The sequence below is a fragment of the Phaethon aethereus genome (genome assembly GCF_964289735.1).
Source record: "Phaethon aethereus genome assembly, chromosome: 3".
NCBI classification, from domain to species: Eukaryota; Metazoa; Chordata; class Aves; order Phaethontiformes; family Phaethontidae; genus Phaethon; species Phaethon aethereus.
This window is the reverse complement of record NC_138576.1, coordinates 81,592,523-81,618,611: the sequence shown is the minus strand read 5'-3', so window position 1 is coordinate 81,618,611 and position 26,089 is coordinate 81,592,523. Positions and strand designations below refer to the sequence as shown.

The 26,089-nt window shown below is 38.1% G+C and overlaps 1 protein-coding gene across 1 annotated transcript in view; it reads left to right on the top strand.

The window, feature by feature from the left end:
- THBS2 (thrombospondin 2) overlaps positions 1-18,723 on the top strand; it is a gene marked incomplete at its 3' end in the record, with an annotated part of 30,693 nt that extends 11,970 nt beyond the window's left edge. Inside the window, exons 9-20 of the mRNA XM_081997891.1 lie at positions 896-1,069; positions 1,515-1,642; positions 1,749-1,901; positions 2,964-3,182; positions 6,798-6,905; positions 8,709-8,868; positions 10,289-10,407; positions 11,056-11,290; positions 14,328-14,555; positions 15,018-15,289; positions 16,213-16,310; positions 18,579-18,723. Coding sequence (XP_081854017.1) covers positions 896-1,069; positions 1,515-1,642; positions 1,749-1,901; positions 2,964-3,182; positions 6,798-6,905; positions 8,709-8,868; positions 10,289-10,407; positions 11,056-11,290; positions 14,328-14,555; positions 15,018-15,289; positions 16,213-16,310; positions 18,579-18,723 — 2,039 coding nt within the window. The remainder of the gene's footprint in view (positions 1-895; positions 1,070-1,514; positions 1,643-1,748; positions 1,902-2,963; positions 3,183-6,797; positions 6,906-8,708; positions 8,869-10,288; positions 10,408-11,055; positions 11,291-14,327; positions 14,556-15,017; positions 15,290-16,212; positions 16,311-18,578) is intronic.
- Positions 18,724-26,089: the final 7,366 nt, after the last annotated feature.

Sequence of the window (26,089 nt, the reverse complement as noted above, 5' to 3'; positions counted from 1 at the left end):
CCTTTCTAGAGACCATTCATTCCACTCACTTTCACTTTCCTTTCATATAACTTTTTTCCTTACTTTTTTCCCTTTATATGTCTATCTTCATTCCCTCCTCTGTTCAGCCTTTCCTTTCTACTTAGGAGTTATAAGCTTGAGACTGATGTCAAGCTTCCAACCTAATAGTGCTTAAGTACCTATATACGCTTCATCTATTTTTTGGTCTACCTGTGCATGCAAAGTTAGTGAAAAGGTTATTTATTTAAGGTTACGCACCATTGCCTGTATGTTTTGGGTTTTTTTCAGTACCAAGAACAAACACAGAGTTTGTTTCAAAGACGTTTGTGTTTCAAGAAAATTCAGGATTGATGACAACAGGTTCAGTAGAGTTGTACCAATATAAAATGTGCAGAAGAATAATTGAAATGAGTTATTTATACTGAGTCAAGCGGTACTATTGAAGATACACTGATGAATGGAATACAAAACAAATAGCTGCAACCTTACCGAGCACACTGACATAAAAAAAAGCCATAGAGCTCAGATTTGGCTCAGCATAAGTTGGTATCCTGTGGTCATGCCCTGCTTGGACAAAATGAAAGCTTAGTAGGGAGCTTTGAAGGCACCGTACTTGTTCTGATCAATTTAAATGGAAATACACCATGCTAGTGGGCATGGCATATTTTAATTATTGGCCAAAAAACACCTATAAAGCAGTTGAGTATTTTTTTTATTGGTTTGTTTCTGAAATATTGCTATGTCAGTGTAAGGTGTTGCCAGCATCTTTCTTCCTATGTATGTAGTGAGAAACTGTTTCCAGTCAGGGATCTGAAGAAAGGGTGGTTGTCATTGGCACCAAATGTTGTCCCCAGTATATTGCCTGTGATACTCTTCTCTCTTCTGCATAACCTAGTGAACGGCCAGTGGGGTCCTTGGTCTCCATGGTCTGCCTGCACTGTCACCTGTGGAGGAGGAATTCGTGAGAGGTCTCGCCTCTGTAACAGTCCAGAGCCACAGTATGGAGGAAAGCCATGTGTGGGAGATACCAAGCAACATGATATGTGCAATAAGAAGGATTGCCCAATTGGTTGGTATTTGGTCATTCTTTAGTCAGTCTGACTAATTATTACTGCTGTTATATTTTTAATGGATAATGATGAATTGACACTGCAGAAATCTACTAATTGTGCCTTTGTTTCAGGAACACATTTAACTATTTTGAGTGCTGTTTAGGTCAGTGGGATTTTACATATATTCTTAATACTGACATCTGAACACGGATGTTTTTCTTAAGTAGGGCTTCAATATGCTGTAATGTATTCAAATGTATGTAGCAATCTGTGACATTTTTCGTGTTAAGTCAATAGTATATTAAATACATTTAATAACCCTAATTCTAAGGGATTTATAAGAATCTGTTGCATCAGATGTGATTTAATGACTAATGAATAGAGGATATCTGTTTCTTAAACAAAGTGCTACTTGCCTTTTATACTCCTAACTTAATTTACACTTCCATGTGTCTTTGCCAGATGGGTGTTTGTCAAATCCTTGTTTTCCTGGAGCAGAATGCAACAGTTACCCAGATGGGTCTTGGTCATGTGGGCCATGCCCAGCAGGTTACCTTGGCAATGGTACTGTCTGTGAAGATCTTGATGAGGTATTGACTTTGTTTTCATTAACATCAGGAAATCACTGTGAAACTTTAATTATTTGGGAATTACACAGTTATTTAATTGCATGCTTCTTTCTTTCCTTTCCTGTAGTGTATAGCTGTGTCAGATGTCTGCTTTAAGGTGAATCAGGTCCATCGCTGTGTGAACACAAATCCGGGTTTCCACTGCTTGCCATGTCCTCCACGCTATAAAGGAAGTCAGCCCTATGGCGTAGGACTGGAAGTTGCCAAGACAGAGAAGCAAGTAAGTGATATCAAAGAGAATTTGGCTTTGAAACACAGTAATTCTCACCTGAAAATAGCTGTGAATGAAAGCATATGATAAATGTGGGTACCAAATAAAGATAATCTGAAATAGATAACTGTTCTTCCAAGGTATTTCTGGTTTGAGTAACAAAACACTGAATTTGGGGTTGTGGATTTTTTTAAAGGGTTTTATTTTCTCTAGGCATCTGCACAGTTGCACCAAATGAGTTTAAAATGCCAGGAGCAAGCATTCCCCTGTTTTGCACTCCTTTCTCTCAGGTGTATATACCTACTTTGGGGATTGGAAACTGAAGAATCTGGATCGCGCTCTCCATAAATATAATGCTGTTAATGTGGGTGTCATCAGACATATGTCTGAAGTTCTTGCTCCCTAAATATCATTGGGCCAACACCTACCAGTGATGAAGGACAGAAGGAAGTGGAAGAGATATTGAAGACTACAGTTTGATAGACAAGATAAAAATGTTAAAATGGATGTCATGGGATGCCTTCTCTTTGTTGCTGTTGAATCAGTCTGTGGTTAGTTCAACATGTGAAGTCTAAATGTAAAACATCTGTGTAAGTCTCAGATTCTGTCAATGAAAATAAGTAAAGTGATAAGAAAGAGGTAACAAACTTACTTGAAGGGAATGTGAGAATTCATTAGGGTCTCTGATTTAAGAAAATAAGATAGTCCTTGCATGCTGACAGGCAGAACACAAGGAAAAGGGTGAGTAAAGTCTACTCTCTGTTGCAGCTGATTTCTGGGGATTAATGGCATCTGGAAGAAAGCAGATAGAGTTCTGAAAATGTTAATCACTTTAATTGCTTTTTGAATAATGTCCAATTTTTCCTGTGGTTTCTTTTAATTATTTTCATTGTACATATTGTCTGGAGTTGTGAACTGACAGAGCAGTATGACTTACTAACCACAATTAAAAAAAAAAAAAATCCTGTCTTTAGGCATCTAAATAACTGGCCTGATTTTGACAAAGTTGAGGCATGCACAGCTGGCTGCAAATATCATCAGGTTTCAGTGAGTACTCTCTATCTCTTACAGGTCTGTGAACCTGAGAATCCATGCAAGGACAAGACACACAGCTGCCATAAGTCTGCAGAGTGCATCTATCTGGGCCATTTCAGTGATCCTATGTACAAATGTGAATGTAGGACAGGTTATGCTGGTGATGGACGCATCTGTGGTGAGGATTCGGATTTGGATGGATGGCCTAATAATAACTTGGTCTGTGCTGCTAATGCAACATACCATTGTGTGAAGGTAAGTAAAAAAAGTTGATAAAAATGCCATGCCATAATCAATTTTTCTTTCTTTTTTCCTGAATAGCTGTGAATGACACTTTTCAGCATCAAGCTGGTGGTTGCTTTCATTAAGCTTTGATTGTTACAGCATGCTCATTTTCTAGGAGATGCTGTGAAATGTGTATTCACTTAACACTAGATCCAGTAAGGGATTCTCAAAATGAAATCCAGAGTCCTCTGCTTTGGATTTCTTCCTGTTCAGTGTACATGGAAGGTTGAGATGCCTGTGAATAGGGTTTACACACCAAGCAGGAGCTGCCTAAAGCACAGGTGTGGAGCACACAGCTAGTGAGAGCTAAACAGGAATCTCTGGGCACAGGTGAGTAGGAACTCCTATCTGCAATGCTTGTAACAAGACACTGACAGCCACGTAAGGTCTACAGTTCTAAATCCTTTTGTGAACTACCCCTTCCTTTTAAAGAGTTAAGCAGGTCATGCTCTCTGTGAAAACCGCTCTCTCTGAAAACTCAGTTCAGAGCCTGGCATAATTTTTGGCAATAGGAACCTAAGAGGAATGAATGAGTAAGTAGACAGAGGAATTCTTATTGCAGAAGGTATGTGGGAGAGGATGGGAGATTCATCCTCTCTTACCCTTCAGAGATGTGGAGTCCCAACTCTTAGCCTCCCGGGGGAATGACTTGCCTGCCACTATTGGCTCTAGAGTTGGCAAGGGACTGTTCTCCACACTTGCTGCTGCAGTGGTACTATTGTAGTGAAAAATGAAACATTGCTATACCAAGGAGAAAATAAGCATCAGGGAGCCTAAAAATGGTGGTATGTAGGTTTAGTAATAGGTGCTCACCATGGTATGTTCCCTGGGACCTGGATCTGTGCCCATCTGAAGCACACTATAGGTTGTCTTCAGCTCCATGGCCTGAGGTTCCTTCCAGTGGAACTTGGTCAAAAATGGTGAGCACGTTTGGATGTTTCCTCCTGATGGAGTTAACACTGCTGTGCAAAACCAGGTCCACCAGTTTAACAATGGCCCAAATATCAGGGCGTGCCTTCAACCCTCAGCTAAGTAATTCCCTGGATCCCGGTTCTGAGTGGTGGTGGCCTCACTGATGGCTGAATGAGAGGCACAATACAGAAGGGGATATACTGCAGCAGCACATAAAGCAACTGAGGTGAAGTGAGCTTTACCTGAGCAGAAAGCATAAGCAAGTTCTCAGTTTTAAACTGTCCATGGGACCACTGACAACACTATATTAGCTACTTGCATTCACTAGGGCATGTGCTCAAGTATTTTGCTGAATCAGTTGTGGCTAAAAGGTCAATGCTTTCCCTCCTGAGGCTTTTGGATTTTGTTCTCCCAGACCTGAAACACTGTTTTTTTCTCCATGTTAAAGTGATCTACCTCTAAGCTGTCATGAAGTTCTAGCACAATAATTTCAGATGAACTAATGAGGAAAGAAATGCAAAAATGACTGAGTTCTAGACTGCTACAGTGATTAAAAAAAAAAACCAAACCACAAATATGAATCAAGAGACTAGGAAAGCTTGAAATTAGGCTGTCTGAGAGAATCAGAAGTCACTGAGGTGTAATCCAGTTGAAGTTACGAATCTGGCCTTTATCAGCAGCAGAGTTTCAGACACTGGTGGAAACTTGAGCCTCAAATGTTGAACTTCCTCACTGTAGCTGATGTCTGTTTATTGTGGATCCAGCCAATTCTGCAATTGCAGTTCATATATTCTCTTTTGGTTCCTGTCATCAGAATCTGCAACATGTTGAGTCAAGATGTAATGCAAATGATTAGTTTTCATTAAAAACCCAACATGTTGAACCCATTCAGAAAAAAACTATTTTCAAAGGTTGATTTCATGGTTTCTGTAATACATGTGTTGATCTAATAGATATGAGTACTTCATTTGAGGGGGGGAAAAACCCACAAAAACCCTTAAAAATACTAGGTATTTTCAGGTCCTTATATGCATTACGAAATATCCTCGTTTAAGTTTTTTTGATTTTAAAAAAAGCAAACCAAAGCTTCTTTCCTTGAGCTGATAATAGTTGAAAATTAACTTACTGTCTAAGCAAAGCGATATGAATAAAGCAAGTAGTTGTAAATAATTTAAAAAATCAGCAATATCTTTTAGTGTAAATTTCTTTTTCATTCACACAAGTAGCATTTTTTCCAATACAAATTATCGTACTAACACACCAGTTTGTCAATAGGTGAACCAAAGAAGCCTAGCTTCCAGTGGGGTTGTCCCTCAAGGTTGAGTTCGCAGGTGGAAGGTGTGATGTCTAAGTCCTCTTTCTAGTATCCAATAAGAGACTTTTAGAGTGCACTGGTAGGATCTCTCTCCTCTACCCTGATACCTCTTTTCACAAAGTTTATAGGAACTTGCTACCGTTGAGGACTCCACCTTACTACTTGATTTGTATGAAATTGGACTAAAATCTATAGAGAATACAGACAGGCAAGCATACAGATACAGATGTAAAAAGTGATTGAGCAACCTTTGACTAATTTCTTTCATTGTTTCAAAAAAACTTTTTTGAAATTGCTGGTAGCCAGTGTTGAGTTGGACAGTCAAGGCTGTTCATAGGTATTTGGTAAAAAAGTGCCGTAAAAAATTTGGAGTCACATTGGGGTTTTGATATTCATCACAAATTTTCCATTTATTTCTTTGAAATTATCTATACTGATATCTCAGAACCACTGAGATAAAAACAGGGCTAGGAATCTTACTGTAATACTAATTTTCTTAGGTATGTGTTACAAAAAAGATATTTCTGCACTCTATTGGCAGATTCAGTTTTGGTCTGAAGTAGATACAGAATGTGAGGAAAACGTGAGAAAAACAGGGTGGGTTTTTATAGATGTATTTATGCTTAGTGAGTGATAGAATTGCTATCCATTTTTAGTTTCCTTTAATGTGTATTTCTTTTTAAAATACCAAGAGTTTGGCGAACTATTTCACTTATTTTTCTCAGTGTAACCAAAGACTTGCTCATTTAAAATAATAATTCTTTACAAAGCTGTGGTACAAAATAAAGAGATATATTGGCATTTTATTTTCAAAGGCATGGGAGTGCAAATGTACGGTTTTGCAAAACAGTATAAAGGCACATTTTTCAAAACCCTTTCTTACAGTATTCCCCTTCATTGCTGTGTACTACTTCATTCCAGTGACTTTCTATATGAACAGCTATTTCTGAAGACCATCTCCTGGCTTGTATCTTTTATTTTTCTGGCAACCAAACCCAGTCATTTTATATGTAATCTTCAAACATACTTCATGAGTTGTCTATAAAAAGTTAATGTAAGAGTGCATGTGTGTGCATGTGGTGTGTTTTGTTCTCTGCTAGATAGCTTCATTTAAGACTTACTGGAAACATCCCTTTAACAGAAGGAGAGTTGGGAAATAGAATGATTTGCAGATGCATTTCACTTTACAATATGAAAGCAGCAAATGAACTACTATCCTTGGCAGGAAACAAACAGGCACTTTAAAAAGTATTTGTGACTGACCTTGTATTATAGCCTCTGGTGTACCATATCTACTATTCCATCCAGGCAAGTCATTCTGACACCATGTATTGATTATTTACGTTTCTTTTGGCCAGGATAACTGCCCCCTTCTGCCTAACTCTGGCCAAGAAGACTTTGATAAAGATGGCAAAGGAGATGCCTGTGATGAGGATGATGACAACGATGGTGTCGAAGATGACAAAGTAAGATGCATTTCTGTGTCTTTGGTACATTTGACCTAAACATTTGGTTCTAAGGAAAACCATTATGATAGATGAGAGCTCTATTGTTCAGAGCTGCAGCTGAGGTATTCTGCACCACCTTCCCTGAATGAGGTCTGGTGCAGAGTAAAGCTGCATTGTGTCAAAGGAGAGTAGCACTGTGCAGAGCAAAGCAGCTTGGGGAACCTGTGGCTGAATTATGTTCTCCTATGAGTTCTAGGCTCAGTTGTGTGCATGCAAGTATTTTAATGGAAGGTGGTATTGGATTTATATTGTAATGGGAGAATGATGTGTCCATTGTATTTGAAAAGCTGGTAGATACTATATCTGATGTATGTTGAAAACAAGTTATGATTATTTAATAATAGCTATAAACATAGCCAGCATCAAGGGGATACAATGGGAGGAAAGTACCTAGCTGGTTCATATTTTCCTCCTTTAGAACTTCCCACAAGACTGAAATTAATTTACCTGCAGAGCCTAAAAGATAAGCAGTTAGTCTAAACCTGTTCTCCCTGTACATTAAGCAAAAGGGTAGAGGCACCTCCAGAGTGGGATTCACCCTGCCTTTTCTGAACATGTTTAGGATGAGTGAATTGGTTTTAGGAATTTACTGTTCCTCTTTGTTCCCTTCAGAGTGAGCCTAGATGCTCTAGAGCTTCAGGTGGTTAAAGTTGGGTTAGAGATGTGTTCATGGAGCCTCCACTTAGAATATTTCAAAAACCAGAGAATCATTTGATAAAATAATATGATTTAATACCTATATTTGAAAAATTGTAGCTAGGAGTTCAGTTTTATAAGCAGTATAAAATTTTTACTTGCTTCTTGTCCTTGAGTATATAAAATGTATTTCTGAAGAATTTGAAATGTTGGGGTAAAAAAATTATTTCCTAGTAAATTGTTTTTGCTTTACCAGAAAAAGTAGTTTAAAGTGTGTGGGGTTTTTTGTTTTGTTTTTTTTTTCCAAATGACCTCCCTTCAGATTCTGTGATGTTGATGTAGCCCTCATTCCTGCTGCTTTGGTTTGGTTTCTTTTTTCTTTGCTTTCCACACTAAGTAATTCCTCGTGCCTGTGCAAAAGTCCATGTGTAATTTGGGAACATGAGAAGCATAAGAATTCTTTTTCTGCAGACTTTCCAATTAGGGACTAAACTGAAATAAATTTTCAAAATTCCACAGGAAGGAATGGTCTCGGTAAAAAAATATTTTGGGTCAATGAGACTATTTCATTTTAACTTTGTTTTTTGAAATTTTAACATTTTATTATCATATGCAGTATAACACAACCCACAAAAAAGTCAATCCTTGTTTAAATTGAAAAATCAAAATATGTGGTTTAAAAGTGAGAATATTGATACTAGTTTGTTCCAAACCAGTCAGAGTAACAATTCTATTTTTTTCCAAAATATATAATATGCAACTGAAGTTGGCCCGACTTTACAACGCGTTCTAATTTTTTTAAAAACGTATGTACAAGTGATAAATTTTTGTTGGAGTATCTGAATACAGATCCAATTTAAAATGCCTGTTGCTGTCTCTCCTAGTGAGATATGGAACACATTTTGCATGCCTTGTACAAAATCAGACAGTGAGCCAGGCTGTGCAGATGCTATCCTGTTACCACCAAGATCTTCAGTGTAGGTACAGCTTATACATTGAAAAAATAATGGATTAAAATTTTTATTTTTCACCTCTGTCCAAGATGAACAGGACGAGTTACCACTTCATAGTATGCTCTCAGGAGTTGTGATTTTTATTCTGAAATCTTCTATTTCTTTTTATTAGGACAATTGCCCACTTCTGTTCAACCCTCGTCAGTTTGATTATGACAAGGATGAAGTTGGTGACCGCTGTGATAATTGTCCCTATGTGCACAACCCTGCTCAGATTGACACAGATAACAATGGGGAGGGTGACTCATGTGCTGTGGATATTGACGGAGACGGTATGCTTTCAGTTTTGAGAATTAAGAGCTGTTCCACAAGTGCGCTTCGATTTATGTTCAGTAACGTGGGCTACCTGCTTTTATACATGGAATAAAATTGGGGCTAGCTGCTCAAAAATGCCGGAGAAGAAAGAAAGACTGAGGTTCACCTGTCCTGTGTGATATAGTTGTCCGCAAAGTCCCTCAATCACTACAATGGATATTATTGAAGAAGAAATCATAGCAAGTCTTTTAACAGTGTAATCTTAAGAATTCTTTTTTTATCTGTGTTCCAAAGTAATCAGGGTTTAATATAACACTTCTGATTCTTTCCCCTCCCTAAAAAGGAAAAAAAGAACATTAGAACATCCGTACAGTTAAGACAATATCCATAGGAATTTAATCTGCTTTTCTATGAATGTACAGCAAAGCCCACAGTAATCCAAATACACTTTTTTTTAATGTGTCCTAAAATGTTAAAGGTGTTTATATCATCTACCAGTACATGCCTATATGATGCAGATTTGATCAGAATTAAGGAGGGGAAAAAGCAGTTAAGTGTCTTTTAAAAATCATATCCCTGCAGCATTTCCAATTTATGGGAATCCAGAAGTACTAGAAGTTGAAGAAATCTAGTTTTGGATTTCCTTCAGTAATGTTTTCAACTTTTGGATGCTTATCTGACTTAAACATGATTCTCGTTCTGGTTCTCAGGTTCTTAGTAGTACTCATGGGAGTTTTGCATTTGAAGAAAAATATAATCATAAGTTATTGGCTGAAAGGTTATGCAAATATCCAGGGACCATATAATGTAGGAGAGGGTACTGGTATTCTTTCCAGACAGCTATGCCAACATATCTTATTTTTGTTTCTTTTCAATGTATTATAATTTTGAAGGAGATTGTCAGTTGTATAATACTGTTCCCCCTCAGGAAACTTTTTTCTTTTGAAAATCTGGCATGCTGTACAATAAATGATGCACATGTTCTGGTAAAATGAAATTATTTAGTCTGAGGCAGCTGAACCTTAATGCAGCTGCTCCTATACAGTACTCTTCAGAAATTCCACCATGTTATATACTTAGTGTCGGGGAAGAAAATCCAAATCAAATTACTTAAAGTAAAATACCTCACCCCTTTATCTGTTATTCTATGAAAAAGGGCTAAATTCTTAAGACAGAATCAGCCCTTATTCTAGCAAAATCCCACAGTAAAAATACATATAGAAGTCTATCATAGCAAGAAAAGTGGAATTGATACCATATTTTTTCTAATATTAGTTTTTTCACTATTTCATATTGTAGCAATCAAAGTTTATAAGCCCCTTAAGAGCCTTGCTGCTTTACTGGTGACTCCTTCAGTCTATGGCTGTCTGTGCTGGATGCTGTATCATTCTGATTTCTTCAATCTTTTGATGTTTGGGTTTGTTTTTTTCCTCCTAGACATTTTTAATGAACGAGATAACTGTCCTTACGTCTATAACACAGACCAGAGTGATACAGATGGTGATGGAGTTGGTGATCAGTGTGATAATTGTCCATTGATGCATAATCCAGACCAGGTAAATGTTAGAGTCAGTTTCCTTAATGGTAATGTCAGAACAAGGGCAGAGAAAAGAACACAGGAACTGCTATCAGTCCCTGTTTGCTGTAGAGCTGAAGAGGTGGATTTGTATTGTTCATTTTCATATCTCGGGTTGTCAGATCTCTTCCTGTCAGATGAAAGGGAAGTAGAGTGATGATGCCTTTAAATCCATCTTCAAGGCTTTGGCGAGCTGTCTTCTTCCCCCATGGCAAGTGAGAACAGTCTCAGGGCTGCATTTGGTGTGCCTGAGTTTGTCGGTCCATGCACACAGTAATATCAAGCATAAAGAAGGATAAGTAACATCAAGCATAAAGAAGCAATCGGAAAAAGTGCTTCCCAGACTGCAGCTCCCTTGTGATCTCTAGAATGAGAGTGATGAAGATCATGGCCAAAAACCTGCCCTGGAAATGTCTTGGCAACCAGATCGTATACACTGATGGCAGAATAAGTAGCTATACTAGTTTGAAGTTAAGTTTCTGCTTTAACTATGGTTGTCATCATGATATCACTTGTCTCCAGAGAAGTCCTTGAAGAGAAATGTTGATAAATTAAGTACTAAGCTATCCATGCCTTTGTGTTTAGTAACAATAATAAATTTACTTTTTGATTTTTTTTTTTTTGGTAGACTGATGCAGATAATGACCTTGTTGGTGACCAGTGTGACAACAATGAGGACATAGATGAAGATGGCCACCAGAACAACCAAGATAACTGCCCTTACATCCCCAATGCTAACCAGGCTGACCATGATAAAGATGGTAAAGGAGATGCCTGTGATCCTGATGATGACAATGATGGTGTCCCAGATGACAGGGATAATTGTCGCCTCAGATACAACCCTGAGCAGGAGGACTCGGATGGTAAGAACAATGTTATATGAATTTTGTTTAGTCCTTAGTATCCATCTTGGAGTATTGGTATTCAGTGAAGAGAAAAGCTCCACATGAAACTGAGCTGCTTTTGACATTTGAGGCACTGTGGGCTTCAGTGGCAATGCATTGGCCAGTTTGGTCCAGAGTTAGAGCATTAGGAAACATCTTTGACAGGTGCTCAGACATGCACATATTTATTTCTAGAAGAACGCCTTTAAAAAATAAACTACACCAGATTATTATTTTTTAATATATTTCTGATTTTCACTTTGAATTAGGAAATTCAAAGTGAAAAAGACTTTGGAAAAATATTTCAAATAGCTTGAATTTCATCTGTCTTAAAAATGAAAAATGAGCTGCTTTCCTTTCAAAACAAGTTGTCTTCTGAAAAATAAAACGGAAAAAAATACAGTTTAGTGATGTTTTGTTTTGAAAAACAGACTACTTTTCTGGGTTTTTTAACTCTAAAATTATTGTTAATTTTTAATTATTTTTGTAAATAAAAAAATTCTGAACAGCTTTTCTCAATTGTGCTTTAAGTAACTTTAAATGTTTCTTGACGATGTACATGTCGCAGTTTAAGAAATGGATATGTAATTGCCCTTTTCTCCAGTTCTGTGGTAAAATGTTGCTAGTCACTCTCAAAGAGTCCTTCTCCATGTTTGGCAGTATTTCAATAATGAAATAATGATAGGTTCACAATCATGAATGTAATTTAGGAAAAATATTATCCTTTGAAAACCATCATAATATGTCTACGAGTAATGACCCTTGCAATAAATACAGGTGAGCAATTTCTGTTCTGAGTTCTACAGCTTGCTGGAGTCATTCCATGGTTATGTTGGTGAAACTGAAAGCAGAATTTAGTACCTGCACAATATGGTTTTATGTACATTTAGAAAGATAAAATCCTGAGCCTTCACTGATTTCCTGGTAAAAAAAACCTGCTTGCAGTAGGAAATTTCTGGTTGGTAGTCAGTAGTAGTTCTTAAATTACTTAACCTTTTAGTCCAGTGACATAATGGGACTATCTCTGTATTGGCCAATCTCTGGAGTAGCCCTTTAATTTCAGAAATATTCCAGAATAAAGGTGTCCTCAAATTGGGGTAGCTTGTTATAGTCAGCTGTCACCTGAATCTTGAGAGAAACTACATTTCTGTGGAGTAAGCATTCACAAAAAGCAAATTTAAACAGTTTAGCTCATCACTGTCATTAGTGGCAGGTTCAACAGAAATCTTGGAAAATTGATAAATAAAGCCAAAAGATGCTCCCACGCTCTTGAAGATGTGAGCTATAACATATAAAGATGAGGCCCTGGAGAGAGCTGCTGGAGTGGCTGGGTAAACAAACACTTTCTAACTTTCCTTGACAGGGAATCAACATTGTCAGCAGCAGCTCAGTACCAATAATTAGATCCTCCTGTGACTCAAGAATTACCTCTCTGATATGGGCAAAGGGAGTAAAATTGGAAATTCATTCTCTTTTCTCCAATAAGTACAAAGACCAACAGGTGCAGGTGCACACAGCTGGTCAGGATTTGGAGTTCTCCAGGGCTGATTGCCAGGGTGGAAAATGGGACCGTTTTACCACATCTGAACTGCAGAAAGTCTTTAAGATACTAGATGCTTCAGCTTTCTGTAACTTTTTTTTTGGCTGTTGCCTAAAACTCCTTCTGCTTTCTCTCTCAAAGCTTCATTCTTGGATAATGCTGTGCTGGTTAGGCATAGTAATGTAGCTTTCCATTTGTCTATGAAGCAGCTAGTAGTAGGTCAATAATGAATGAGCTGGATCATTGCTATTTCCTATTGTGTTAATTCCCATGCTCTTAGAGCAGTCACAAACACTAAATTAAAAAAAGCAGATGCTCAGCTATATGAGGATAGAAACAAATTAGCTGACAGTTCAGGTTTTACATTAGTACCCCGTGTAATACCCAGTGGCTTCTGTTGTAAAAGTCAGAGCCATTTGTGAATTTGTTTCTGTACTTGTCTATTCCAGTTTTTCTACTTTATTTTCAGGTGTTTGTATTATTGTATTCCACTGAATAGCAGTGGCATTGGCAATGAGGATTTTTTTTTAGGTGTCTCCTTTTACCACCTGCTATTCAAGGCAAGTCACATCTACTGGTTTCCACCAATATTATGGGTAAATTAGGAAATAAAATAATTATTTTTTTAAACATTGAACATAGTGAAAGTGAGCAGCAGCACAACTGTAGCTGAGCTGTATGGATGTATTTTGTAATTCATGTAACAAAAGTTAGTGTCTCCATTCCTCCAAGGCTAGTTCTGTTGGATACAGACTTCCTTTCCTTTTTCTTACATTTTTCTGAAGCACTACCTCTCTTATAAGACAAATTGTTCCACCCATAAGTGAAAGAGTGACTGAGCGTGTAAGCATATTTTACTGCAATACTGTCCCCACTTTCTTTTGACATAGATGTGACAATTTTGTGATCTGAAGCACCTTACATGGGTTGTTGCTGAAGGAATCTTGAGACAGAGAAAAGAGTCTGAAAAAAGTTTAATATCTTTAATTGTATATAAGGATTTAGTAATGTGCAGGAGGTTTAAGGTTTTAACACGATTGTTTGAATTCATATACACTGCACACATGAAACTGTGGTGTTGTATCCACATCTGGGACAAATCAAATGGAAAATGTAATACAAGCATTAGTGAATTACATCGACATAGCAAACTTCCAACTTTTCCCACCCTGATTTTAAAGCAGCATATAGACTGCGGCCAGATCGATCACTGTCATAAACCACTGACAGGACAGTTTTATTAACAACAATTTTGGCCCTGATATAAGTTAATGACTTCTTCCAGTCATTATCAGCACTGTTTCAAATGGACTTTCAGAGAATTAAGCTTTCTTTGGTGTCATTTAGAGCATTCTTTTGAGAAACAAGAGAACAACATATGTGTCCTAAACTTCTTCCATCGGTCCCGTTGATGAGCTGTTAGAAAGGCTGAATAAATTGCTAACAATTGCATTTGCTTATTCATATTGCTTATAGGTGATGGCAGAGGTGATATTTGCAAAGATGACTTTGACAATGACAATGTCCCGGATATTTATGATGTATGCCCTGAAAACAATGCCATTAGTGAAACTGATTTCAGAAAGTTCCAGATGGTCCCCCTGGACCCCAAGGGAACAGCTCAGATTGATCCCAACTGGGTTATTCGCCACCAAGGCAAGGAACTGGTGCAGACTGCCAACTCTGATCCTGGAATAGCTGTAGGTGAGTATCAGATGTCAGCCATCATCTTGGGAGAAGTAACCAGTGATCTGGTGATGAGGAAAGGGGGAAAAAAAAGTAGATAACCACACCTTTTTGGTGCTGCAAGCTTTGGACTGACACATGGGGAGAGTGTATATGCCCAAATTAAAAACAGCTCAATGCTGTTTGCCTTCGACCATTCATCTCATTACTGACTGTAACACACATAAAATACCCAGTTGAATAACTTGATGTAAGTGTAGTGCCTGCTGTCTTCAATACTTCTTAAAAACAGCTTACTTCTCTCCAGAACCTTCCATGTGATAGGTAGGCAAGTGTAATTACCTCCTCTCCTACAGGTGAGGAAACCAAAAAAGATAGTTTATGACTCCTGGCAAAACTCAGGATAGAGCTGGGACTCCTGGGTGTGGGCAGCCGGGTGCATCGTTGTAACCTGATGGATTGTCTCTTGTCCTCTCCCAGGCTACGATGAGTTCAGCTCTGTTGACTTCAGTGGGACATTCTATGTTAACACAGACCGTGATGATGACTATGCTGGCTTTGTGTTTGGCTACCAGTCCAGCAGTCGGTTTTATGTTCTCATGTGGAAGCAGGTCACTCAGACCTACTGGGAGGACAAACCCACCAGGGCTTATGGCTATTCTGGTGTGTCACTCAAAGTTGTGAATTCAACAACCGGTACTGGTGAACACTTGAGAAATGCTCTCTGGCACACAGGAAACACCCCTGGACAGGTGAGAGATTTAAAACTTCAGGCCAACAATGCATGACTAATATTTTAAAAAGGGAGGTGTCTCAAAGAATTTCCTTTTGTACATCAATTTTTGCAGATGTTTATCAACTTTTCTTCAATTCCTGTATTACTAGTGTCAATAATAAAATTTGCATTGTGTGTCAAAGAAAACATTACACGTATAAATTATGAATGGAAAAAATTGCGTGTATAAAAGGGAAGATGTGGTGTGGTGCAAAGAAAAAGGAGCGAGATATCTCAGTCATCCACAAATCCTTTGTGACCTCTGTATCGGCACTTGCTTCTTCAGCATTCCAGCTTGTTTGAATTATATGTGGTTTAGAGTTCAGTAACCAGTGACAGCCAAAGAGAAAAGAAATGAAAATACAGAGGAAAACCTGCTGTTATTCTAAATAGGGCCCAGCCATGGAAGAAACTTGTGCCTCTTGGAAATGAAGTTAGTTGGGCTTCACATGTGGATAGGAATTTAGCACTTTGGAGTTCCTTTCAGGAACAAGACCTTGGCTGAGTGCGAGCGATTTCAAGGAGCAGGCCACAGGCAGTAACATCTGTGCAAGCTGCAGTCCCTCTCCTTCAGTGGAGCCACTCATATAGATAGGAAAAGTAGCATTGACTCAAACGGGGGCAGGAATTCCTAAGGGGGGTCAGGTTTGATGCTGTAATGGTTTTCAGTGACTCCAGCCATGAAACTACAGATGAGTAACTAAGCAATAATTTAAGACAAATTTTCATTACTCTCACTCCATAAGAGGTCTGCTGATCATACCATCCAATGTTAAACGCTATTTTCAGTTTCATGGTCTGCAGCAAATAAGCCTTGTCTGCATGTACGCTTACTATAATGGATGTACAGTTACTGGAACACAGTCTGTTTCTAATATGGCATTTGTATTCCTACTGTAGGTGCGTACTTTGTGGCATGATCCCAAGAACATTGGCTGGAAAGATTATACTGCTTACAGGTGGCATTTGATTCATAGGCCTAAAACGGGATTAATAAAGTAAGAAATGTTTCTGCAGCTCTATATTTTCTAGTAGAGAAACTTTTGTCTCTGATACAAGAGTTATCTTATCAGTTTCTTTGTTAGTTCTGAGGATGATATTTGTGTGACAGTTTGTTTCAATATTTTGGGGATTTCTTTTATCTTCAGAGTAGGTCATTTTCTTTTTCAGATGTATTTAATTTGGTCTGGATGATTCAGTGCTTACATCAGCTAAATATTCTTTAATTTAAGAAAAAAGAAAGTCTTTCTCAATAGCCCTTTTGTAAAGGGACCAGCAAAACTCAAAGCAAGGTTAGAACACAAGATTCTTCCCCAGACTCTGGAATTTGAATGAATGAAATTAATTAGAAACATCAGAATTGCCACAGGGAAGTAGGCCAACGGCCTGTCTACTTCAGCATCCTGTCTGCCATAGTGACTTATACGAGATACTGCAGAAGTAGCCATGAACACATCTGTAATGCACACAACAAGGAGCTATGGCATATGACTTTCCTTAGAGCCCAGCTGTTTATCTGATGTTCCAGAGAATGAACATTAACTGTCCATGTCAATTTTATCTTCTACAAACTACTGTAACTGTAAAGGATGTTTTTCATGGGGCAGAGTCTGACCTTACCTCTTAAGGTCTTGTTTGTGCTTATGAGCAGGGGAGTTTCATGTGCTTGTGAAAGACAAAAAGGTAGACAAATTTGGATAGACTAAGTGAGCTGTTTCTTGGAAAGAAAAGAGTTTCTGTATGCATCAAAGTATTGCAGTGCAAAGCATTGACTGATACAAGTCAAAAGGAAACCTGAGTTTTTCATTCATGTTGCTGCTACCTGTGTCTTCCTTTGGAGAATCTACTTGGTGTCAGATAAAGCATGTTACAACTGATATTTCATTAGATTAATCTAGCATGACAAATTCTATGGTCGGGGGCATTACATTTCTTCATTCTTTAGGGTGTTTTTATAGAAAATAAAGTAATTTTATAATAAATTATATTTCACTAATATAGCCATGAAACAAATTTATTTGTACAGAAATACCAATTTAGTATTAACATGATTAGACCTATGGAATTGTTTTGGTAGGATGAATAATTTATTAAACTGTTCCCATGTGTTTTGGGTTCTTGAAATTTTGAGAATTGTGTTAAATAGCGTTACCTGAACATGAAAACCTATCATTCTTTTTGCTGTTCTTTTTACCATCCATTAAATAGTATTTTCAGGGAGCAGTTTCATAACTTGTCTTGGGGCACCTTTCAGAAGATAAAACACTTCAAGGTAGAGCAAGTGCTGGACATGCCTTTCTGCCTAAGTAGAAATCTGTCCCTAACCCACGAGTTAGAGGAAGTTGCTCAAGTGTGTTCATCCTCATATGAAGCCATCCTGCTTTGTATAACTAATATATTTTCAACTGAAGCAGGACTGTAATTCCTTCCTTTGGAGACTGCTCTAATTAACAGACTACGGAGTCACTTCTCCTTTGGCCCAAAGACTATTTTAAGAGACTGAGAGCCTAAGAACGTTGACTATCTCAAGGTCTCCCATGAGAAGTGGAGAATCCAAGTTCAAGGAACTGCAGTCTATCTGATAGAGGAGGAGGATGAAGAGATGTCTTTAGAGGTCTTTTGGCTCCAGGGTGGATGCTTGAAACACTACAAAACCAAACAGACAAAAAAAATCCCAAAACCCCAAGTTCTTCTTCTCCAATTTATTATTAGTCTAGCTGTTTGCATCCAAATCCTTCCAAGCTTTCATTAAGCTCTTAAAATGTCTGAAATTAATTGGAGACATGCTGAATCTCAATGTTTTGTCTGACTCTAAAGGGATGGTTCTACAATTTCTGATGTTGGCCCTTGCACCTAAAGATAAATGAATGAGCCGTTCACACAGCTCTGAAGACTACTTTGCTAAGTGATGTGTCAAGGTCTTATGCTAACCTCTGAGTTAGGGAGGGGGGCTTATCAATGAATGTTAGTATATGACATAGTTCATTCCAGGAGACATGACTGTTCTAAATAAAGAACTGGGAAATCTTTTGCAGATGGTGTGCATAAAATTACTTATGAAATGGCTCCACTGCTTCTGATTAATCTATTATGGCTGCCAGCCAGGTGGGCGTGAGATAGAGTTGAGAAGCAATCCTTACAATGAAGTTAGTTTGGTGCTGTGTTAAAATTTATTCTGTTTCACTTCTTGGGAACTGTTACCAGCCTTTAGCACTGGATACTGCATTACCCTCCTTGTCTAATTTAAATTTTGTTGTTGTTCGCAGGGTTTTAGTCTATGAAGGGAAGCAAGTCATGGTGGATTCTGGACCAATCTATGATACAACCTTTGCTGGTGGACGATTAGGTCTTTTTGTCTTCTCTCAAGAGATGGTCTATTTCTCTGACCTCAAATATGAATGCAGAGGTTAGTTGCAGAAAATTTCTGGAAAATGCTGAAGCCTTTGATAACCTGTGGAGCAAGCACAAAATATGGAAATGAAAAGTATCCTCTAGTTACTGACAGCAATCTGTAATATAGTATGGAGTAAACCTTGACTTGTTGAAATACCATGAAAGCTCGTTGACCCTATAGTAATCTTAATTTGCATAACAAAACCCAGATGTTTAATACTACCCACCTGGAAAAAATGAGATAGAAATTTCTGAGCAAGAAATTGTGCTTAGAATTCCTTCGGCTTTCCTTTGTAGGCTATTTCAGTGTGTCCTGCAGGCAGAGAGCTACTTCTGGATCACCCCTTCTTCAAGAGGCATGAAGGAGAAAGCAGATATTTTTAATGAGCATGTCTGTCTATAGTGCCTTGTCCAAAATGTTTTGAAATCTAGAAAATGCTTTTCTAGGTTTTCTTACTTACTTTTTTATATACATTTAGATACATAGGTGCACATACGCATGTGTGTATGTCTCTATGTATGTAGGCAGATACCTATTTTTATATAAATGACTTCACATTTGTAGGAAAATGCAGAACAGGAACATTGTGCTGCGTCCTTATACCAATCTGATCTTGTGTGATTGACTTCCTAAACAAATAAAACAACCACAGTTAATACCTTTTTTCCATCTCTTTCAGATGCTTGAGCAATGGTTGCTGCATTACCGAAGTACTGTAAATGCTATGCAACCTAGACACCTCAGTACATCCTGGTACTCCCAGTTTCTATTTTTTGTGTACCTCTTGTCCTCATGCTCCACTCCCCAGGTACTTCCCAGCTGTCAGGAGTGCCTCAGCCATCTCTCCACCCAAGTGCCTTCTCACAGCCAGGACTAACAACCTGAATGTGAGCGTCCAACCCACCACTGAAGCAAAAGCAGATTGATACATTAGAACACTTCTGTACAGTTAACACTTAGCAAAACATGTTTGTTTGTTTGTTTATTTGTCTTTTTTAAGGAATGACGTTTACATATAAAAATGTAATTACTTAATGTATTTATATATATATGGAGAAAAAGAGGGGGGTACTGGTTATCAGTCATAGTCTTTAGGTGAGAAAAAATGTGTTTGAATAACTTTTTAAGTGCATGGTTGACATTTCCTTGTTCTGATCAGGGCTGGACTTCAGTAACACAAAGCCTCTGGGTCTAATTTTAGCAAAATACTGGAGGGCCATAGCAACAGTATCTATAATAACAATGAAAGTGCCTTTGGATAATGAAGTAAAGGTCAATTATGAACATTTCTTGATCCCAAAAGATGCTCTTTAGTTGATGAGGATGCTCTTAATGCAGACTTAAAATTACAGTTGGTAGAAATGTCAAATTTGCAACCTAAAGCATTGTCTAGAAGACACTTAATTCAGGCCAGACAGAATTGACTAGAAACTCCCATGTGAAAGGGAAGAGTGATTCATTTAAACATTCAAAGCTATCACTATTGTCTGACTTTAAGAAAAAAATTATTCCCGGTTGTTCTGTTTCCATCATATTTTGCATTCCCTTGTGATAAGAATATACCATGATCATGTGGAGCAAAATGAACCTGAACCACTTTCCCACCTCTGTTGCAAAAAGCACTTTGACATCCTGAATCCTGATGTGGGTTTTTGAAAAGGTGGCAAAGCCACTATTACTTAATTTGGTAACATATGAATTTAAGGTTCCATTTATAAATATTTTGTTAGTATTTATTATGATTATCACACCAAGCTACCTTCTCTAATTTATTTTAAGGCATGTCATGTAATGCATCAATAATACATTCACAAATAATGATATCCTAAAGCTATTTTTAAAAGCATATCACAATATGTAGATATTGTCAAAGCATTGTATACACAAGTATAGTTTCATGGGTTATTCATGTATGATTTAAAGTTAATGAATAATAATAAGGAATTCATAAATGGAACCTTAATATATATCCAGTTACCCTAATTTTACTATTTTATATTGTTACCTATGTCTGCTGTATATAGAACTTCTTAAATAATGCTGAAGGGATACCAGTGTTTAGTCTAAACAAATACAACAGTTACTCAGATATACAATAGTATAAACATGTTTAACACTTTTGTTTTGCAAGTTGTATGGGCTTTGTTCACAAAAAGAACACACGCTGGTGTAAATTTATTCATAGGTGGGTTTAACTAATGGAATAATACAGTACCTCTGCCGCCTTATAGGGCACAGTGAGCTAAATATTGACTCAACTTTTTCTCCCTTGAAATATATTTTGTTGCTACATTCATTAGAAAGAAATCGACAGTTGCTGGCTTTATTGCACATTTTATAGTGTTCATATTATCAGACCTTTTTTGGTTTTGTTTCAGTTTTGTTTTGTTGCTGTGTTTTTGGGTTTTATTTTTTTTTTCAAAACCCTCTTCATGAGGTTTTTAAATATTTCAGTTTCTTTCTTTTGGTGTTTCAAATTGTATCCCCAAGTCCCCAGAAGAAGGGAGGGTGACTTCATTAAATGTAATGATTGTAATGGCTGTGTAGGGTTTTTTGTTTTGTCAGAGAGAGACATGAGTGTGGGAATGAAGATGTTAATATTTGGACTGTATCATAATTTTCCTATTCTATGTAAATTATTTATGATGTTTTTTTAATTTTTTCTTTTTCCTTGCAAGTGTGTGTGAGAGAGGGAGAGTGAGATCAATGAAATTTCATTTTGTTTTACCAAAGATTGTAAATAATTATTTATTTGTTTACACGGACGGAACTTTATCATTTAACGTCCTGATTCATTTAGTCAGATCCTCATTTTTATATATATATATATATTTTACGAAATTAATGATAGGAAATAAACTGTAAAAAGGTTTTATAAACAAAATTCTCTTTACCTTTTTTATAGTTAAAACGTTTCTTTAAAGAACATATTCCATTCCCCAAAGACATCAGTTAAATAAGCCTCTTGCCTTGCTATTAACCAGTTCATTTCAAGCAAACCAGCAACTCTGTTGCTTGGTTACAAATCACCAACTGTCTTCTAAGGTTGTAAACAGCAGGTTTCCTAACCTCTGAGAAGACATCATTTCCTATGAAATCTTTATCTGGCAAACTGTCCCAAGCTTTATTTATGGTATTGTGACTGAGAAATTTTGGACCTGCTGCCTTTTTTTTTTCTTTCCTTTTTTGCTGGACTGATACACACATTCTATCTTGTGTCTTGGCCGATGTGTTTGAATATACAATCCTGTTTTGTAACTGTCCGTCTGAGTCACCGGGTGTGAGCGAGGATTGCCGCCTTGCTGGAGACTTTCAGGAACCAGTGAATCGTCACTAACCAAACAGAATAAAATACAAGAAAAAATTCTTAGCATGTGAGATCTTTGCCATATGAACTGCTCCCTGTGAGGGCATTTTGAATTCGTTTAGGAAAAGTAAGAATGCCCAGCATGCCAAATTGCCAATTTTGAAGTGTGAACTCAAGTCATATTCTCTTAAAATATCCTAACTATTCACTTTTCTTGGCCTTACAAATATCCCAACTATTCTTTCCTTGGCTTTTGGTTCCAGTGTGAATATGCAGAACATTATGCAAGAAAATCATGATCTTTTGATGAGTCCTTTATAATAATACAACTGTATTTGTGGCTTTCTTCTGTTTATACTGCAAGGATGTCAATGACTGACATCGTTCAGGTAATAGTGATCAAGATATTGTTACCAACATTCTCAAGAGTCCTATTTAAATGTGGTATGGATCTGCAAGAGAGTTTGAGCATGAACACTCAGTGGTGATTCGAAGGGTGAAAAATAAATCCCTTCATGGCAACCAGATAAGACCCTGCAAAATAGACCCAGGGAAATAAAATGACTGGAAAGATGTGAAACCATAGCAGCAGTACTTCAGTACTCGTACAGGGTCTTTGAGAAAAACAGACAGGGAAGGACCGAAAAAGCAAATATACTACACTGAATGAACAGGTTCACATAAAGCAGTGACATCCGCTGTTCATTGTTGTAACTATAATCTTTGAAGATATTAATGAATATTTGGGGAAAAATACATATTTAAAAATTTTGCAGCCTCTGCCCTTCTGGTTCCCAGAGAGATATGGCTGTGGAAGAAGGTGGCCTGAAATCCCTGGAGAGAGGTGTTTTTTGTCACAAGGGGAAGCAGAGTAGGGCAGGCACTGATTCTGCCACTGACTCCTGTGTGATTTTTCTAGGCAGAATTTTTTTTCATTTCTCTCAGCATCAGGCTTCCAACTATGAAAAGTCAGTGATAATCTTCCTCACCTTTAAAGTCTTTTTGGTAAGTCTTATGTATCTTCTGGGCCAGCCGAATAAAACAGGAATACTGAAATCCTGAAAACCACCTGAAATTAAGTTCTGAGGAGACTTCTTAATGACTTTTAAGACATGGGCTTTTCAGATAAACTTTGGATAAACCTCTGAATTCTGAAAAGTTAAGCTGAACTCACAGCATTTAAGAATTTGTCCATTTTAAGAGTAACATATTTACCATGGTTTCTTCCAGAAAGGAAAAAAATCCACCCAAGGATTATACCTGTGATTTTGTACATCAGACAGCCCAAATACTAGCATCGTGAATGCCAACATCTGTGTCTACTCCTTGCTAGCTACACTACGGGGGCAGAGCTGAACAGACTACCACAGTCAGTGGGCCAAATCCTCATCTTGGTCAGTTTAGTGGGAGTTCAGCGTTCAGTTTGTGCTGCAAACCTCCATAGAGGAAGAGCTCTAAGGCTTGCATGGGAACATCTGCTCTCTAAAGCCATTTGAAAAATAAATAACTATGTAATAACTTGGAACAGTCATGTTCCCAATGCAGAGAAGACCACCCTTGTAGATCAGGAAGGAGGACTTTGAAGCAAAAGAAGCCTGGGACTCATTAAACCAAAGGTCCTTCTAATCCATTATCCTGCTTCTTGAAAGCTGCCAATACCAAATGCACCAGAGGAAGGTGTAAAATCTTTATCCTTAAAAATCATACATCAGCATCCGTAGAAGGGAAATGTCCTTCCTAGTCCCAGGTGGTTTCTGCCTTCATGCTTGCATGACTTATTTTGGACTAATATAACTGCAAATATTGTTATTGATATAAATATATCGGGGTTTTAATCCCACTTCTCAACCTATTGAGAGTTCTGGCGATTGATTATACACAATATACAGTATAAATTTCCTTTTACCAATTTCTGGTCTGTTACTCTTTAATTTCATTGACAGGCTTTATTTCTCACAGATTGGGAAGGAGCGAATAGTATATATTTCATCATAAAACTGCATGTTAGAAAAAACAATATTCTGCTTTGCTTTTACTGATTGTGTGCATGTATCTGTAATGGGTTCATGCAGTACATCAAAGGTAGAAGAATTTCCTCTGCTTGCTGAAAAGATCAGCTGCCATGTTGCAATTCTGTTTGGGTACAGGATACTACCCATGATTATGGCCTTCTCCAAGTCTCTCTGTTTAGCTCTTGCGTAGACATGTCATGTATACACACACACTAAAAAAATCTACAAATTTTGCAACAGAGAAGTGTCATTCTGTGCTTGTCATGTTCTTAATGCTTTCCCTATCCATCTGCTACTGGTCAGAGTTGGAATCGGGCAAATGAGTTGGACAGACCTTTTACAACCTCTTGTCCTGTCAATGATAATTGATCATTACCTGTTCATCTTGATATTTGTAGAGCTAGATGTGAACGTGTTTGGAGTTGTTACTGTAGAAGCAAGTGTATTTATTTTCAGACATCTACTGACATTTCTGGACTCTTGTCAGCACAGCTGAATGCACCAGTCTCTGGATGCCGGAGGCATGCATTGCAAATCATACTTCAAATCTTAGCAACATCTGTAATAAGGTAACTTGTAACTTAGAAATTGCTTTTAGTCATTGAGATTACGTAGTCCTTCAGTAACTTTTAGGAAATATAGTCATGACACTCCCTTTGTCAGCTGATTTCCTCTCTTTAAATCATGCTGACACAAAAGAAAACAAGGGAGAGGGTGGAAAGCTGCAAGCACTGTCAGCTGCTGCAACAGGTCATTTTTGACCAATGCCTTTTTATATATGTAAATAAAATGAAACCCAGAGTTTTCAGTTTCATGCGAGGCAGGTTTCTCTCAGATAGTGTTCCATGACAGGGTTACAGTGTTGGTGGGTAAGGGAAGAGCGACTCACGTCATCTACATGGACTTGTGCAAAGCATTTGACACTGTCCTGCATGACATCCTTGTCTCTAAATTGGAGAGACATGGATTTGATGGATGGACCACTCTGTGGTCTTCAAAGAGTTGTGGTCAACAGTTCAATGTCCAAGTTGAGACCGGTGACGAGTGGCGTTCCTCAGGGGTCGGTATTGGGACTGGTGCTGCTTAACAACTTTGTTGGCAACACAGACAGTGGGATTGAGTGCTCCCTCATCAAGTTTACTGATGACACCAAGCTGTGTGGTGGAATCCACACACTGGAGGGAAGGGATGCCATCCAGAGGGACCTGGACAGGCTTGAGAGGTGGGCCTGTGCGAACTTCATGAAGTTCAACAAGGCCAAGTGCAGGATCCTGTACCTGGGTTGGGGCAATCCCAAGCGCAAATACAGGCTGGACAGAGAATGGATTGACACCAGCCCTGAAGAGAAGGACTTGGGGGTGTTGATTGATGAGATGCTCAACACGAGCTGGCAAAGTGCACTTGCAGCCCAGAACGCCAACCATATCCTGGGCTGCATACAAAGAAGTATGGCCAACAGGTCAAGGGAGGTGATTTTGCCCCTCTACTCCGCTCTCATGAGACCCCATCTGGAATAGTGCCTTCAGCTTTGGGGTCCCCAACATAAGAAGGACATGGACCTGTTGGAACGAGTCCAGAGGAGGGCCACAAATATGACCAGAGGGCAGGAGCACCTCTCCTATGAGGACAGAGTGAGAGAGTTGGGATTGTTCAGACAGGAGAAGAGAAGGCTCCAGGGAGACCTTATAGTAGCCTTCTAGTACCTGAAGGGGGCCTACAAGAAAGCTGGAGAGGTACTTTCTGCAAGGGTGTGTAGTGACAGGGGTAAGGTTTTAAACTAAAGGGGTAACGGTTTTACAAGGCGTAATGGTTTTAAACTAAGAGAGGGTAGATTTAGATTAGATAAAAGGAAGAAATTCTTCACTATGAGGATGGTGAAACACTGGAACAGGTTGCCCAGAGAAGTAATAGATGCCCCATCCCTGGAAGTGTTCAAGGCCAGGTTGGATGGGCCTTTAAGTAACCTAGTCTAGTGGAAGGTGCCCCTGCCTATGGCCTTTAACCTCCCTTGCAACCCAAACCATTCTATGATTCTATGATTGATCCTTCAGTCCAGTTTTATTC